The following is a 15894-nucleotide window of genomic DNA, read 5'->3' on the forward strand; positions in this document are numbered from 1 at the left end:
TCAATTTAATTATACTTTCAGATCAGTACAGTTTAACTATGCACTCAGCACATACATGGACTGTAAGCTCTTTGGTGCAGAGCCTTTCTTTCAATCTTGTACAGCTCCTTGTTTAATTGAGCCCTCATTTTGATGGGTCATTACTGTCACACAAAATGGTAGAACATGTATCTGTCAGCAGATGAAACAGCAGCTCATCAGAAGAAATAAGAAATTTTTATTGGTTCTTTATTGGCACCATATCTGAATGCTTATTACTTACAGTACCTTTATGTACTGTGAGTATTTAAATTATGTTACAAGTTGTCCTGTGAGCAGCAAAACAAATGGAGCCAAGCTTCCTTCAGATTCGCATATTCTTGTCTCTACAGCCCTACTATCCAATCCCAGCTCCTCTCTGCTAAGTTCCCCTTGAGACTCATCTTCAATCTTAAGAAAATTCTCTTACGCAGGAATGGAAGTAAAATAATTTCTCACATTTTTGGCTGTCTGGTCAAATATGGACAAGCTGAATGAGACCCAGACTGAAGGGCCAACTCTGTATCATCAGACTAGTCAGCTCAATGAAGAATGATCTTTTTTTGTTTTGTCTGTTTTTAGTTCCAGCTATGATAACTTCCTATCCAAACACCACCTTGGCAACGCAAGGTCAAAAGAAGGAGATGAGCTGCACGGCACATGGAGAAAAACCCATCATAGTCCGCTGGGAGAAAGAAGACCGAATCATTAACCCTGAAATGTCCCGTTACCTTGTTTCCACAAAGGAAGTTGGAGACGAAGTGATCTCTACTCTGCAGGTAAGAAAACAAAGTGACCGCGACTCATCTACTTGTGTGAGAGTGATGCTTGATTTGGTTTTGATAGGGGTGCACAGCTACCTCTGCCCTACAAGGTCAGAGCCCCACCACTCGCTCCACCCATGGCACAACCCTGGAGAACTGGCAGCAAGAGGAGGCAGAGGAAACCTCTGCATTCCACTCCCCCCGAAAAATTAGCCTCCATCTTCCCATGCTCCAAAGGCAACAAGAGAGTGAGACTGGCTTGCAGTGCCCCACATCCTTTCTGTCTCAGGAGCAACATGGCTCATGCCTTAGCCTGCCCTTCCTGGAGTGGGGCAGCTCAGTTTTGAGTAAAATGCTGATAAGCACCAAGTGAATGTCTGACCCCTAGTTCTGATGTGTGTCAGGCTTACCTTCACCAAAACCATTAAGCTGTTTTGAGATAAAAATTCTGTCTTTTTAAAGTACTTTTTCTCCCTCCCTTTCACTTTGTGGGTCTTCTGAGACTATTTTACAAAGTCAGGTTAGTCATCGGATTCAAAGTGAGGTGGAAGGAAAAGTCACATGTAGATACATAAGTAGCGTATTTATTGCTGCCAGCGGTATTTGGCACTTAGCATACACAGTAGCAGAAGTCGCCAAGCCGCCTAGCAAACAGTCACAGTCTGCATCTTCACTTCTGCTTCTGTGACAGGCAGCTGTCTGGTGGTGTGGGAACCCTGCATCTTGACTTGCCTGTCAAATGAGCATGTGGGACTTTGTTAACTCCTAAGTGCCTGACCTGGGTTGGATTGAGGGGCTACATGATCGGGGACTTAAGGTTCCCCAAGATGCCATGGAAGCACAGGAAATTCCTGCTGTTCTGGTGTTACTCACAATGGGTGGGGCTATGATGTTACCCTCAATATACCAGGATACAGCTTTTTCCACTCAAATTTAAAATTTAGCAACACAAGCAAGTTATCAGTCCATTCCTTTATATTTTTACATGTGCCTGTATGAAATTTTAAAGAATTTTTTTGAAAAAATCATATAGATTCTCGGTCAAAAGTTTTGATTTTCCTTTTTTCAGTCACATTCTTGAAAACATTTTTAGCAGTATCAAGGAAATAATTCTCTAGCTCTCTACTGATTGTCTGTTTGATAGTGTAACTGTTAAGGTATAACTCTTTCTTTATTAGCCAAAAATTGTGTTGGATGATACCCAGTAAAAATCTGGGTTTGCTCTCTGTGAGGGAGCTTTGTCATTGATTTCTGAGGAAGAACAAGTTCTGTGTGTGACTTTGTTCCTGTTAGTATATTTGTGTTACAAATAATATTTAATTATAAGATAGATCCCTAGACCTCTCTTCCCTTATTTGTCTTACTGACTTTAATAAGATGATGCCTGGATGTGCAACAATATTTCTTTTTGGAAGGCTGGAGACCTGCTTGGAGAAATCTCTTCTGAAGCAGTTATGTACAGTAGTGGCGTTCTACATCCATATGTATGTTACATACAAAACCTCTGTCTTCTGAGAGATAAAATGCCCCCCCCCCAAAAGAAAATGTCAGGATTAAGGTTGTCTCTGAAGCTTTTAACTGAGTGCTTTTGCATGTGTGCATGATGATGTTATCTTTAGTTGTATACTCAGCTTTTATTTTTTCTGCAGGACCCCTGCCTCAGTCAGGCATGACTTGGATTTTCTCTGGAGTTGAATTAGGGTTGAGTAATGAAAGACACTGTGTGATGCAAGGCTGATCATTGAAACCAAACTTTTCACAGGTGGCCAATAATTGTGTGTTCTTTGTTTTCTAGGTACTTGCCTTGAGCCCTTGGGGTCTGATTTGCAGAAGTACTAAGCCCTCATAGCTGCAGCTTAACTCAATGGAAGCTGTTATGAACACATGAAATGCTATTTATTGCTAAGGACTCTGAGGGGGGAAAAGAAGGCCCTAGATGTGTCAAATTGGGCTCTGAAAAATTTTGTTTTCCTATCTTAAAGCTCAGCCACACATGCAACTTAACACAGCTTGACAAGTTAACACATCTCAGATGATAACTCTCCAATATCCTTGTAGCGAGTAGGAAATTAATCTATTTATCTTAACCAGTGGTGAATGAGAGTTGTGCTTATATTACCTAGGCTTTGCTAAGGAATAAAGAGCACATAAAGTTACCATGGCTCAGCTAATATGTGGCAACTTGTCAAGCAGCCACAAACATTATCACGTCTGGTTCCTTAATTCCCCTTATGAAATGGTGGTAATACTCTTCATGATGTCAGGGTTTATGAAAATAAATTCACTCGTGTTTCTGAAATGGGTATTGCATAGGTGAATGCCACAGAAAAGGCTGTGAAAAAACGAATAAGTCTGTCTTCAGGGCACAGTTTGAACTGTGTGCAGTAAATAAAGTGTGGAGCAGCACACTGAACAATGAAAAGAAAATGGTATTTGGAATATCTGCTCATTTAAAAAAATCCTCTCCCTATTGTAAATTGAGTGAAGCAGTGGTCCTGTAGAAAAATATCATTATGATTATGTATGTAAAGATTATGTAACTTTCTACGTTATTAAATAACAAATCGAAAAGAAAGACCACCCAAAATTTTATTATAAGGCACCATGCTGAATACTACAGGGTTCACCACCAGTGTTTGAACCTTTATTTCCTCCACACAGACTTCAGCCACTTGAGTTATTTTCAGAAATAACTTGAAAAATTTGGAGGTAGCAGGAGGCACCATTTTGTATGGAAAATTTCAGCCAACTGTTAAATACTTGGCAAACTTAGGAGTAACTGGAAACAAGACTCCTAATGAGAAGCCACAGGAATAGGTGGTACTCCCAACTCTTGACTACACATGTAGAGCTGATAGCCTGCTTCCTCAGCCCAGATGTTGCTAGTTTCGATAAGTCTCAGTATTTTGGATGCTTTAGTGTGCATATGTATGTATGTATGTGTATAACATTCAATACCTATTTATTACTGTCAAGTAAAATAGTTTGTACAATTTTTCTTGCACCATACAGAAAAGGTGTTGGTTTATTTTCTCGGCGTGCTGTTCAATCAATCACTTCTTTTCAAACCACCTATAGATTTTGCCAACTGTGCGTGAAGATTCTGGCTTCTTTTCCTGCCATGCCATCAATTCTTATGGGGAGGATCGTGGAATAATTCAGCTCACTGTGCAAGGTAGGAAGAGGACAACATAAGGAAAAAAACACAGCTATTGTAGTACAGTAAGTGTATGCCGTCCTCAGAAATCTGTTGGGGGAGGGAGGCTCTGATTCCTAATTAAATGTATTCCTCATTGTTAAAGAAATGAGGGGCCGCATTAAGTCATGCTCAGTCTTTCATTTTCCGACATCACAGATTAAATCAAAATAAAGGATAAGCTTGAGTCTTTCTATGTCTGTACAAATTAATAAGGAGAATTTTTCTTCAATAAACCAGCTGACGATCTAGTAGAGATACTTAAAACTATCAGCTTCAGTAGGGACAGTGGATATGATGGAGTTACATTTTGGTGGGAGAAGGAGGGGGTTGCATTACCTTTAAAGAACAAATGTGCTTAAAACCCAAGTCTGAAATAAAGCAAAAGTGATCTGATTTTATCTCCAGAGAAATGTTAAACTTACTGTGGATCTTTAAACAAAATATTTCAAGTTTAATCAGTCCAAATAAATTGTAATCAGTTTGCACAATGCAAACTCTGGGAATCTATGTTGCCTGGGGCTGGGGTTCCCCTCCTGCAGGTTTTCACTCAGGCAGACAGCAGCAAGTCCTGGACTGGCTGAGTTGACAGCATTTGAGATGCAGAGCACAGGCAGGACTCAGCCACTAGCCACTGTCTATTTCTGTGTGATGCTTGTGCTTGTATGCCTTTGAGCATGCACACAACAAATTTCGAGGACTTGCAAATTTCCTTCTCCCCACTCTTGATTTTGAGTAACAGCAGATTTCAGTGAATGCCTGAGGCAGCCCTGTGGAAAAAATCAGGTAGAGTTAGGGGACAGGTTCTCAGTTACACCACTGCTCATTTAAACTGCTGTGACAATTCAAAGGGGCATTAGAATGGACTTAAATACTATTTATTTACAGCCTTTATTCTAGAGGCAGAAAGAAGCTTTAGTGTATTTTTATAGTGTTATCAAACTACTCTGTTATTAAAAGAAGACTTTTAAACGTATTCAAAAGAGAGAGAAATTTTACTCCCTCCCCCCACCAAATTTAGCACTTTTAAGTTTAATATTCATATTTGTACCATCATCTTTTGTGTAAAAACTGTAGAAGTATCAGCGAAACATGGTGTTCAACGCAAAAATATTTTCTAACGTGAGTAGTCCAGCCTGGAGTGCTTTTAAGGAAATGCAACTCTATCTTGCATGTAAGAAGGTTAAGCAGAAGTCAGTATTCAAGATTGCATCAATGGCTTTTCCTCCCTCTTTGAGTGTTCTTCAGCAGGTGATTAACTGGCTCAGGGTACTAATGAGTGACCAGAGAAAATGCCATGAGAGCTTACCACCAGTAAGCTACACCAGCACCATGCTCATTAATGTTATCTTGTTAAGAGTTCGGGCTTTCTTCTGACTAAATCTGTGTGTGTGTGTCTACTCAGAGCCTCCCGACCCTCCTGAAATAGAAATCCGAGAGGTGAGAGCACGCAGTATTGCCCTCAGGTGGACCATGGGATTTGATGGAAACAGCCCAATCACCGGCTACGATATTGAGTGCAAGAATAAGTCAGGTAAGAAATAATCTTCCTCTGAAGTAATCCCCATAACTAGTCATTCATCATTGAATCTGTATCATAAAAAGATAATTCAGAAATTGAAATTGCCTGATAGAAAATTTTACCATGGTTTATTTTATCTTCCACAGCAAAATTTATCTTCATTTGTTGCCTCTTTTTTATGAGGGAAAGATGTTAAGTTTAGCAATTGCTGCTCTTTGCTTTTAGCAAAGAAACCTACACATAAGGGGAACAAATTTTGTTGTAAAATAAGCTGTGCTAGGTGATAGCCAATATAGGGTTTTGCTACCTGATTCTTGGTCCCTGTTCTTATCTTTTCTCCATTTGCATTTTTTTTCTTTTAATTTTCTATTTTTCCCTATAGAAAAAGAACCTGCCTTTACAAATTATGTTTTCCTGTAGTGCTGTTTTTTAGAAGTTAGGCACACTGGTAAGCGCTGTCACTGAGTCATGATTTGAGAAGGGACCAGAAAGGAAATTGCAGTGGAAGAATGTTTTTGTATTTCAAGTATGATTAAAAAGACACCAAGAAATTACATTGTACTGTTTTATGTTGGAGTTTGTTGTACTATTTGTAAGGGGACGTAGTCCACTAAAAGGGATGCTCTATGTGTGCTTATCAGTGAAACATTCTGTTTAGCAAAGCAACTATAGTAGGTTTATAGTCTTTTCCCTTTAGTTCAGAGATGTAAAAATGTACTTGTTCATAAAAATCTAAAATTTGCCAGTTTTTTTAAAAAAATATTCTACTACCCATCTTTGCTAACTTTCATTTGTCTACATTGTATATTTCTTTTGTGCTTTACTTATTTAGGCAAAAATGTTGTGATGATTGTGTTACTAGACAAACTGTTTTCAGGAGTCTTAAATCCTCAGTCATTATTTTTGCATTGGCTGTGTAAATGAAATTGATAATGTACAGATGAGCATGGTACCTGAAAGATTACAAGTGAAAATTTCCCACTGAGGCTATGGTCAGGAATCACAGCTCTGGAGAGGCAGACTAGGCAAGGATACCTTCAAGGGACATGTATATGTAAAAAGTTTCTGGGCTTTGTTTTCTTTTTGATTCTTTTCCTTGCTTTCCAACCACCCACCTGCTCCAGAATGGCTTTTGAAAGTCATTCTTGCCTGACAGGCTCTTTTCTCACCCTGAAACATCATTTGTATTTCTGAATCATGTAACTCAGCATAACCCCATCTAGGAAGACTGAGCTGCTTTCCTTTGATTGAAGCAGTGGTCGAAAGGGACTTCAGAGTTCTAAACCATCTTTTTTTAGGTTTAGTTCAGTGTTTCCAAGCGACAAGTTTCAATCACTGTGAACTTGCATTGCAAAATTGTCTCTGTAATATGACATGATAAATCAACAGCAAGACAGCAAATGAAGCTCCATCAGATTGGATGAAAACATCAAGACACAACCTAGTGATAAATGTTAAAAAAATCCAAAAAAAAAAAAAAAAAAGAGAAAACAGTGGGGGGTGGTGTTGGAGAAAATATTCCTTCATCTGTATATGAAGACAAATACTGGAGGCCATGTCCAAAAAAGAGCAAATTATCTTCATCTCACTACAAACAACAGAAATGTAGATTTTCCGGAATCTAAGGCTGGATGTTTGGAGAAACTAGGATTGGGTTTTTGCACTCTTACGCATGATTTTTGTCACAAATTAAATCATCAATAAGATTAAACACCAAAGACAGTTACTGAAGAACTTGCACAGGGTAGCTGGTAGAAGTTAGAACAAAGAGGGAATTAAGAAAACTTTTCAGTTTCCAGATATCAAAGAGATACAAGAAAAAGGTAAAGCATTCACAACTCGGATGCTAAGCTCAGGGAACATCCTCCCAAGGCCAAAGTAAAGCTATAAACTGCATAGTTGTGTTTAGTGAGAATTTTCCACCTATGTTGCTTACCCTGAGGACTCAGGAATGAGTTTACAGTAGGATGCATCATCTAGAAGGAAAACTGCAAACCTCTTCCATTTCAGAGAATGTGCAGGTGCCCGCATATTTTGCATGGACTTCACTATACAGTGCTGCCCTCATGTACCCTATCTACCCCTGACTTGCCACCAGACAAAAAAAGACACATTAGTTAGCCCCTAGAAGGAGCATGGAGTTGCCTGTCACATGGGTAGGTGACATCTTTAGGGTTCAGTTGCCATGCAGGTTCAATATGAATAACGGGGAGCTCAGCATTTCAGGCTGTTTCAGGACTTGGATATGATGCCTGTCTGTACAGAAATGTGCCTGTGGCACTCGGACCTGGCCCTTCATTGACACCACAGATGTGTAGCCATCAGAATTCTCCATCGGAGGGGTACAAAAAGGTTTCAAGGTAGGAACATGTATGAAGGTCCTTCTTTCTAACTCTCTCCTCATCCTTTTTATGTCATTAGGGAAAGCTGAGGGGCAAACAGAGCATCATTTCTGCTTAAGTCCTGATCTGAAGGGAGAAGACTGTGCTTTCTTGTGCTCACGTCTGAACGGAGCATCCCTCAGGACGCAGATGCCTTCGCAGAGCTTGGGCGGGAGGGGGGCGGTTCCCCCAAACCCGCCAAGGGAGCGGCGGCGGGAGGGGTGCAGTACCGAAGGCGGCCACCGGGTGGCAGCAGCGGCCCGGCCCGGGAGCGGGCAGTGGCTCTTCCTTTTGGGAAGGGGTGGCAAGCTGCTGGGCTTCATAAAACCAGAAGTTTTCCATAGATTATTTTGTCCGCGTGCATTTTATGTAACGCTGAGAAATGCCTGGGTGTCACGTTTTGTGAGTGGAATAAAGAATATGTTAAAAATTCCACTCTTTCTTTTAACTTTCTTTTTTTGGTTTGGTTCTAGTTTTAGTTTTGCTGGCGCATTGCTGCTCGTTTTCTCTGCTTTTTCAGTCTTTCTACGTAAGCAGATTTTGGAGCTCTCTGGAACAACAATAAAAACCAGAAGAGCCAATAGTCAGTCTTAACACCTCACTCAGATACCTACCACGTGGACGCAAGCAAATCTTTTTAGGATTTGCCAGAAGGAAAGAAAATGAACTTTTAAAATTATTATTAACACTTAAGTCTTTCAAAACCGAAAACAGTTTTGGAAATAAATTGATGACTTTCCCTTTGGACTGACTCAGTTTGGAGGGACTGATTTTGTTGGTTTATTTTACACTTCAAAAAGGGGATGCATATATTTATTTTACCCTTCAAAAACAGGATAGACTCCTGAAACCCATGCATTAGTCATAAATAAACACTGGAAACCTACGTTTAGAAGTACAGAAGACTGTGAGTTTTCATCTTGCTTTTTCTCCATGGTGTGTCATTACTTAATCTACTAAGAATCCCAAAAATTTTTCAAATTTGTGTATTTGATTTCAGCAGCTACATGTACTAAAAAGTCCTACCACTCAGAGGTCAGTATTTCAAACAACCAAGTGAAAACTTAAGCAATTTGAGAATATACAGTCTATATTAAAAGAAATTCTCATCATTCTCAAGGGAAATTTAACACATTCTCTGTACCAAGCAGGTTTTTTTTTTTTTAATTCCTTTCTTGTTGGCACGGTACACTGGAACAGACAGTCTCCTTCTGTGCTTATATAACATTTAACACAATGGAGTGTAACTGCTGATTAAAATTCTGTAAAGTTTAAGACATTCTGTGAAGTTGTAGCAAACTGAAAGCAAGTTGTAGAAGTACTGCCTGCAGGTAACTCCTTTAGAGCTTCTGAAAGTATCTGACAGAGGAACTGTGACAAACTCAGTTACTAAAGAAAAATATATTCAATTGAATTTGGTTAGCACTTAAATGTCTGATTCCTAAACATTTTCTGGGTAAACAAAGCCACATGGACAAGCAAACAGGCCCTGTAACCAGCCAAGCTGCAGATGTCATTGTGACAACTTGTGTGCTGTTTAGCAAGCTCATATGAAAGAATTTACACAGTATGTGCAGATATTTTGTGTCTGAGTGAGCTTTCTATTTTTAAACTAGTCTTTCCTATCTGCTAAACTTTCTGCAATCCTGCCTACAGTGACCCATACCGTAAAACACTGCTGTAGAGCCTCCAGTGACATTCCCCACAGGATGCTGCAGAGGTTAAAGGAGGAACATCACCTGCACTAAGAAAGAAATGAAGGATGGCAACTCATAAAAGACATCAAGATGCTTTACACGGATAAATTCTATTACTTTCTTTGCAGCAACTGAATGCTTGGATGAAAAGGAGGGGTTACAGTGTTTAGCCAATTTCCATCCTTTTTTCCTATTATATGTCTGGAGAATTTATTAAAAAGGTAGCAGGCAGATGAATTGTAAGCATGAATAAAAACAATATACTCCTGCTTTTACAGATCTATGCAAACAGCTAAGAGGATTCTACATGCCCCTTGTATTAAACTATTACTGCATCCTAACATGAGTCAGGGAAATAACAGCAGTCCTGGAGGGTGCTGAGTCCCATGCCTAAGTACTCCAAGCTCATACTCACTCTTCGCCTATGGTCTGAGCTCCGGGAGTTTGGGATCAAACTTTCTGCCTAATCTCTGCTAATCTAAGAGCACTCCATTCTTGTTTATTAACTCCCTTTCCCCCCTTTTTGGAGCACAAGCAACCTTCTCGCTGAGTGGGAATCCCTTCAGGGCAGCAGCTCCCATATTTTTCACAGTTGTCCCACTGTAGCAATGGTAAAGAACAAGTATGTACACACACGTGCAAAACTGGGGAATCTTTGCTGCTCTCACCACCCCCTCAGAAAAAGGCAAAGGAGCAGCTATTTCCTCGAATTTGCTGATGACCCTGGAGCCGAGTTCCTATTGTTCACTACACCACACTTGGAGCAGTCGGGAGTGCTGTTAAGGTGATCACTCAATTTGCTTATAGCAGCAGGCATTTTCTGGGTTAATTCAGCAATGGCAGTATCCTGCTCTGTGAGATTAACTGCATGCTTCCGTTAGCGGTGTTAACATCATCTTTTATTTGTCTGTTTTATTTTAACCTCTTATTAAATAGACTCCTGGGATTCTGTTCAGAGAACCAAAGATGTTTCCCCTCAGCTAAATCAAGCCACTATCATTGACCTCCACCCTTCCTCAACTTACAACATTCGCATGTATGCCAAGAATCGTATTGGCAAGAGTGAGGCCAGCAATGAGCTCACCATCACTACCGATGAAGCAGGTACGCTCTGGTTTGGTAATATCTAAATTGTGCTGGGAATTATTGCTCTTTGATGTGAGGAATCTTTACATGAAATGTTGCTTATGTTGCTGCAGCTGCATGGAAAGAAATACTAAATTGTTCCCATAAAACATTGTGACTTTTGCAACTTCATTGTGCTGGTCTGTAATTAAAGCCGTTCAGTGGCATCTAGTGGTCAAAGAAGACATTGTGCGCCAAATTTTCAGCCAGGGATGCTGGAAATGGCACACCTATATCTATAGTTAGGCAACTCAATCAGCAACATCCTATTTTTAGTGGTGAGTCCTCCCCTGTGGGTCTTGTGGCTTTCCTTAGATGCTCAGGTATTAGTATAGGTAACTAATTTTACCTACCCCCATTTGAGAACATGGACCTACATGAATCAAATCTTCCTTTGACTATTCCATCCCCTAAGCCACTCATCATTTAGTTTTCTGATCACTGTATAAGTCAGTTGGCTGTCATTAGTTAATGTCATCCCCCTGCTCTTTGTTGCCATATGTTCCTCTACATTGTCACAGGTTTCACTACCAGGAGGACTGTGCAGGCAATTTCACTTCGATGGATGTAGCCACTCTTTTTTGTACTTGAATTGCTGCCTTCCTATTTCATCTTATTTTTATTCTCAGGGCTAGCAGAAGTGGCAGATGCGTAAGGACAGCACAGCCTTATGCATGCTACCATGTCCCAAGTCCTACATGTTTCATGTGACAGCGAAAAAGACCTATGGGTGAAAAGCAGAGGGCTACAGCTCTCCATTTCACTGATGAGGAATGGAAATGCTGAATGGCCATAAATAATTCTGCCAGGCATATGTTGCAGTTATATGCGATGTACAAAGATGTTGAGAGTAATCCAAGCAGCTTCAATATCCTTAGCCCACTGACACTGGATGGAGTAACTCTGAAAAGTCTTGATCAGAAAGAAGCTTGCTCATTTGTATTTTAAAACATATTTTTATGTTGCTAATTTTGTTTTTCCTGTCATCTTATGCTAAGTCAGCAATGCTTCTTTCTTTGGGGATTTTGAGAGGAAAAATGTAGTGCAAGTATCTGTGTGACAGTGTCCTAGCAGTGAAAACCCTACTTCTTTTTCAACATTCATGTTGGTCTAGGCTTCGAACGCTCCGTGACCAATTTTCAGTTCAGCTCATATGAATACAACTATGTAATTCTCACTCATTTTCTCAGTGGGTGAATTTACTACAGTGAAAATATACACCTTGTCAGGAGAACATGTTTTTGGCTCTGAGGGACTTTCTGAATAAGAACAGGACAGAAGGGCTCACACTGCAAAGCAGAATAAGCAGGGGACAACGTGAGCTGCATTGCTTTTTTCGCCAGGTGTCTTTTTTTCATCCCAGTGGAAGGAAACAGCTTTATTAGTGGTGAATAGCTTATTTGCAAAGTATTTATCATTTGATCAGGGTTTTTCTCTTCCTTTGTTCAATGAAAATGTGAAATCACTAGAGAAAACAGACTTTCCATTCTTCTGGCCAGCATCATCTCTATCCCCAAAATACCCATCCTTCCTTGTGCATATACATCAAAGTATAGGGGTGGGTCTTGGATATGCTGTTTCATTCTCTCTTATTCACTCATGCTTGGAATATTTCTTACTTGCGGAGTTTTTCCTGACTGATAATTAAGTTGTCAGGATCAGCAGCTGGCCTTGAAATAAAAAAAACAGCTTCCCTATGAACAGGGTGGAATCTTAACATCACATTTTATTCAGCTCTTTGTAACCAAGTTTCAGAATAATTCATCCTTTTGTCGCTGTCGTTTAAGGAGCTGTCTGTTTGGAGAAAAAGACCAGCAGTGTGGATCTGTACTCAAAAGTCACTGATCCACCTAGAGAACAATTGGAACAGAGAGTTAAGGCTTAGGCAGAGTGTGTGATATTTGTCTCCTGGGTTTTGATTTCAGGCAGTGTGCAAAGTACAGGAGCATCATGTTTTGACCACTGTTTACTTCTGTTCTCTGCTTTTATAATAGGAAATGGCAAACAGCATGGGTGCAAGGAATGAGAGAGAAGTTAATGAGAAGGGAGCAAAATAAAGGTCCAAGAAAGACAATATAAAAACTGAACAACTCAAACCATGCTATTGGCAAGGGGGCTCAGGTTGTGTATCACATAACAGTGACCTGAGTCACCCAGCACTAGCTATTAGAAGCAAAACTGTAAAGGATCTCTGTGGCAAAAGGATAATAAAGCATGTCATCATTTAAAGCTTACAGACGACATCTTTCCCTCCATTCAACTGCAGTTAGCTCCTGTGTTGGAAAATAGACTGCAAGTACACACTTGCACTAATGCTCGTCAGAAAAACAAAAGCATTATGGCTCTTGTTTAATATGAGATCAATAGGGGAAGCTGGGATATCTAGGGTTTCTTTATGTCTGTCACAAGCTTGGTATGGCATTATGTATGTAAAAAAACTGACTTCTTATTTAATATTTCACCATGGTATGCTGGGAACAGTTAGCTACTCCGGTCTGCAAAAACTTCCGGGGTCTTTGAAGAAAAAGTCAAGATTTTAAGGAGCAGATTTTAAAACCCGTTTTTAGGTTCAAATGGGTTTTATTTTTCTTGCACAAATTCCACTCCATTATAATGTATCCAGAGAAGTGGCATTCATATTTGGCAGGGGGGGCGGGCGGAGGGGGGGGGTGTGCAGAATCAAGGGAAGGATTCAAAAAATTCATAGAAATCTCAGTTTTGCCTGTGGATTTTTTCCTCTTCTTCTTCCTGTACCTTAATGCAAGCAGAATGGAAATAAAGTTCTTTCAACCTTTGTAAATTTCCAATATGAAGGGCAGTCAAGAACAGCATAGAATACGGCGTCTTTAATAACTTAAACATATTATGGGCTGTGTTCTGGGTCTCTTTGCTTTCATCAGTTAAAGCAAAATGTTCTGGTTCCTTTCACCACGGCTGTCATTTACTGCTGCTCCACCTCTAACAGCCCCATCTCACCCTTTTTATTGCTTTGCTTCCTTTGTCATGCTATTAAACTTAATTTAATACCTTTTACTGAGGCCATATTCTGCATCGAGGGAACCCTCTACAGCAGCTCAAGATTACTCCATTCCTTTCTTCAGATCTTTCTTTTACAATGATTTACCTCGCTGAGCAAGCAATTTACTACACACCTTTCCATTCAATCCCTGTCAATTCTTGATCTGCTTTGTATCTGCCCAGCTGACATGTGGGTTTCCCTAAACTCAGGGACTTCTCTTTTCATTCGTCTTTAAAGCATCATGCACACCCTTGGCAGCATATCAATAGCAAATGAAACTCCTCCTGACTCAGGTAGGAGCTGCAGCGTTCTTTTTCCATCTGGTAGTTATTTTTTGTCTGATTTCCAGGCTGGGAAACTTCCACTGGGGAGGGTGGGAGGGTAAATTGTGCAGGTTTTTTGTGTATAAAATATTTGATATCTGACTCAATGTGTGCAGTTTCTAGTGAACAAAGGGGAAGTTTGTGACATGATGAAGGCTGGCTGAGGAGCTCCTGTCTCCCTGCTTTCAAATGGGTTCTACTGCCTTTCTGTCACCTCCAGGGTTCTGACTGCTGAAAATATGTCTTGCCTATTTACAAAACAGAAACAGCATTTCAACTGTATCACTAAACAAGAAAAGTCACTATTATTCGCTCTTATTTTATTTGCCAGGTCGCTATGTTTTGGCTAGTGTTGCATTTCACTGTTGGCCAGAGATGACACCTGAATAAGGAATACTAGGCTCTGATTTCGTTTGATGAAGTGGTCATCTCCAGTTTTCCATATGACATTGACTCAGTCCAAACCTTTGTGATACTAATGTGTTAAGTTGGTGACATACCATGTGAAGTGCTGAATTCTGTGTGCTGTGAGGGCCAGTTTTGATCCATCCCTATTCTCTCTTTGCAGCTCCTGATGGTCCACCTCAGGATGTCCAACTTGAGCCTATATCTTCACAAAGCATTAGGGTGACCTGGAAGGTAAATACACACAGCCAAGAATATAGACTTTGACAGTATTTTGGTGCATTCAAAGAGGTTCCATTGATGGGAGTATTATAACAACTGTGGATCAGTTATTTTATTTGGGAGAGAACTTGCAGATACCTTTGCTGACAAATCTTATATTGGCTATTAAGGCCGTTGCATTATGCAAAGAAACTTCCATTGGAGAGTAATAGTGGCAGCTGCTTGCCTGCGCTGATGGCAATAACTTTTCCCGCTTCCTTCTGATTTCAGAGATGAGGCTATGTGCTTGGAAAACTTACAGAATTTCACTGAAGTTTTGGGCAAAATTTGCCCAAACCATTGGAGTCAATAGGATTTTTTTCCCACTGCAATAGTCTTTGGGACAGAGCCTTACTGAAGGGATGTCTGCACAGAGAAAGCAATATAGTGACTCAGTATAGTCCATAAGAATTTAGGAATCAGAGCAACCAATTTAAAAATATCAGCAACTGATAATATTTAAAAATCTGTCATGTCATGTGACTCTTATTAATTTTTTTCTGGATTTTGCCCAGTATTTTGGCACCCACAGAATGTTTTAAATGCTTTCAGTATGGTATCAGAGGTACTTAAACCATGTTTCAAAAGGTTTTCTGCTATGTACTGCTTATACACTGTAGTGGACAGAATAAAGCTATTTAATTACAGTAGTATAATCTCAATAGGAATGTCAGTTTCCAAATTGTATTGATAATTCTGTGTATTTAAGATTCTGAACCACGTAGTATTAAGTGCTGGGGTAAGATGGTGGCATAATTGTCATTAATTTCTATAGTGATAATTACTCCTGCAAATGTGGATAATGTGTATTCTGCCCCATGATATGGATCATCCAGAAAGTCAGAATAGTAACAGGGAGCTGCTGTTTATTAGCCATATAAATAACTGTGGGCTGCTTATTTGTTTATTTATTTATTTATTTATACACTAAGTGGCCAGCGTGTTCCTGTGTCAGTTTTGAGTTGGTTCCTGAAAAGACAGGTTTCTACAGTGTACAATCTCCATATAGGGCAGACGGACATATAACTCCTGAGATGTCTAACTAGTACAGAGGGTCCTCAGCTGTTATGATTTTTTGAGTAGTTCAATGGTGTTTTAAAAATGATGCATTAAAAATTCTGTCTCAATAAGACATTTCAGTACTAAGCTTCAAAAGCAGTAGTCTTTATTAGACCTCATATGC

At 39.9% G+C, this 15894-nt stretch overlaps 1 protein-coding gene across 2 annotated transcripts in view; it reads left to right on the forward strand.

Annotated features, from left to right (window-relative positions):
* The window catches only part of DSCAM (DS cell adhesion molecule), a 405653-nt gene that overhangs the window by 290757 nt on the left and 99002 nt on the right, over positions 1–15894 (forward strand). For both annotated transcript variants that reach the window (XM_086481614.1, XM_086481606.1), the window contains exons 11-15: positions 601–797; positions 3861–3957; positions 5384–5512; positions 10515–10682; positions 14614–14684. In XM_086481614.1, the coding sequence (XP_086337740.1) occupies positions 601–797; positions 3861–3957; positions 5384–5512; positions 10515–10682; positions 14614–14684 (662 nt within the window). The remainder of the gene's footprint in view (positions 1–600; positions 798–3860; positions 3958–5383; positions 5513–10514; positions 10683–14613; positions 14685–15894) is intronic.

This window comes from Leptosomus discolor, chromosome 1 (assembly GCF_034619465.1).
Source record: "Leptosomus discolor isolate bLepDis1 chromosome 1, bLepDis1.hap2, whole genome shotgun sequence".
NCBI classification, from domain to species: domain Eukaryota; kingdom Metazoa; phylum Chordata; class Aves; order Leptosomiformes; family Leptosomidae; genus Leptosomus; species Leptosomus discolor.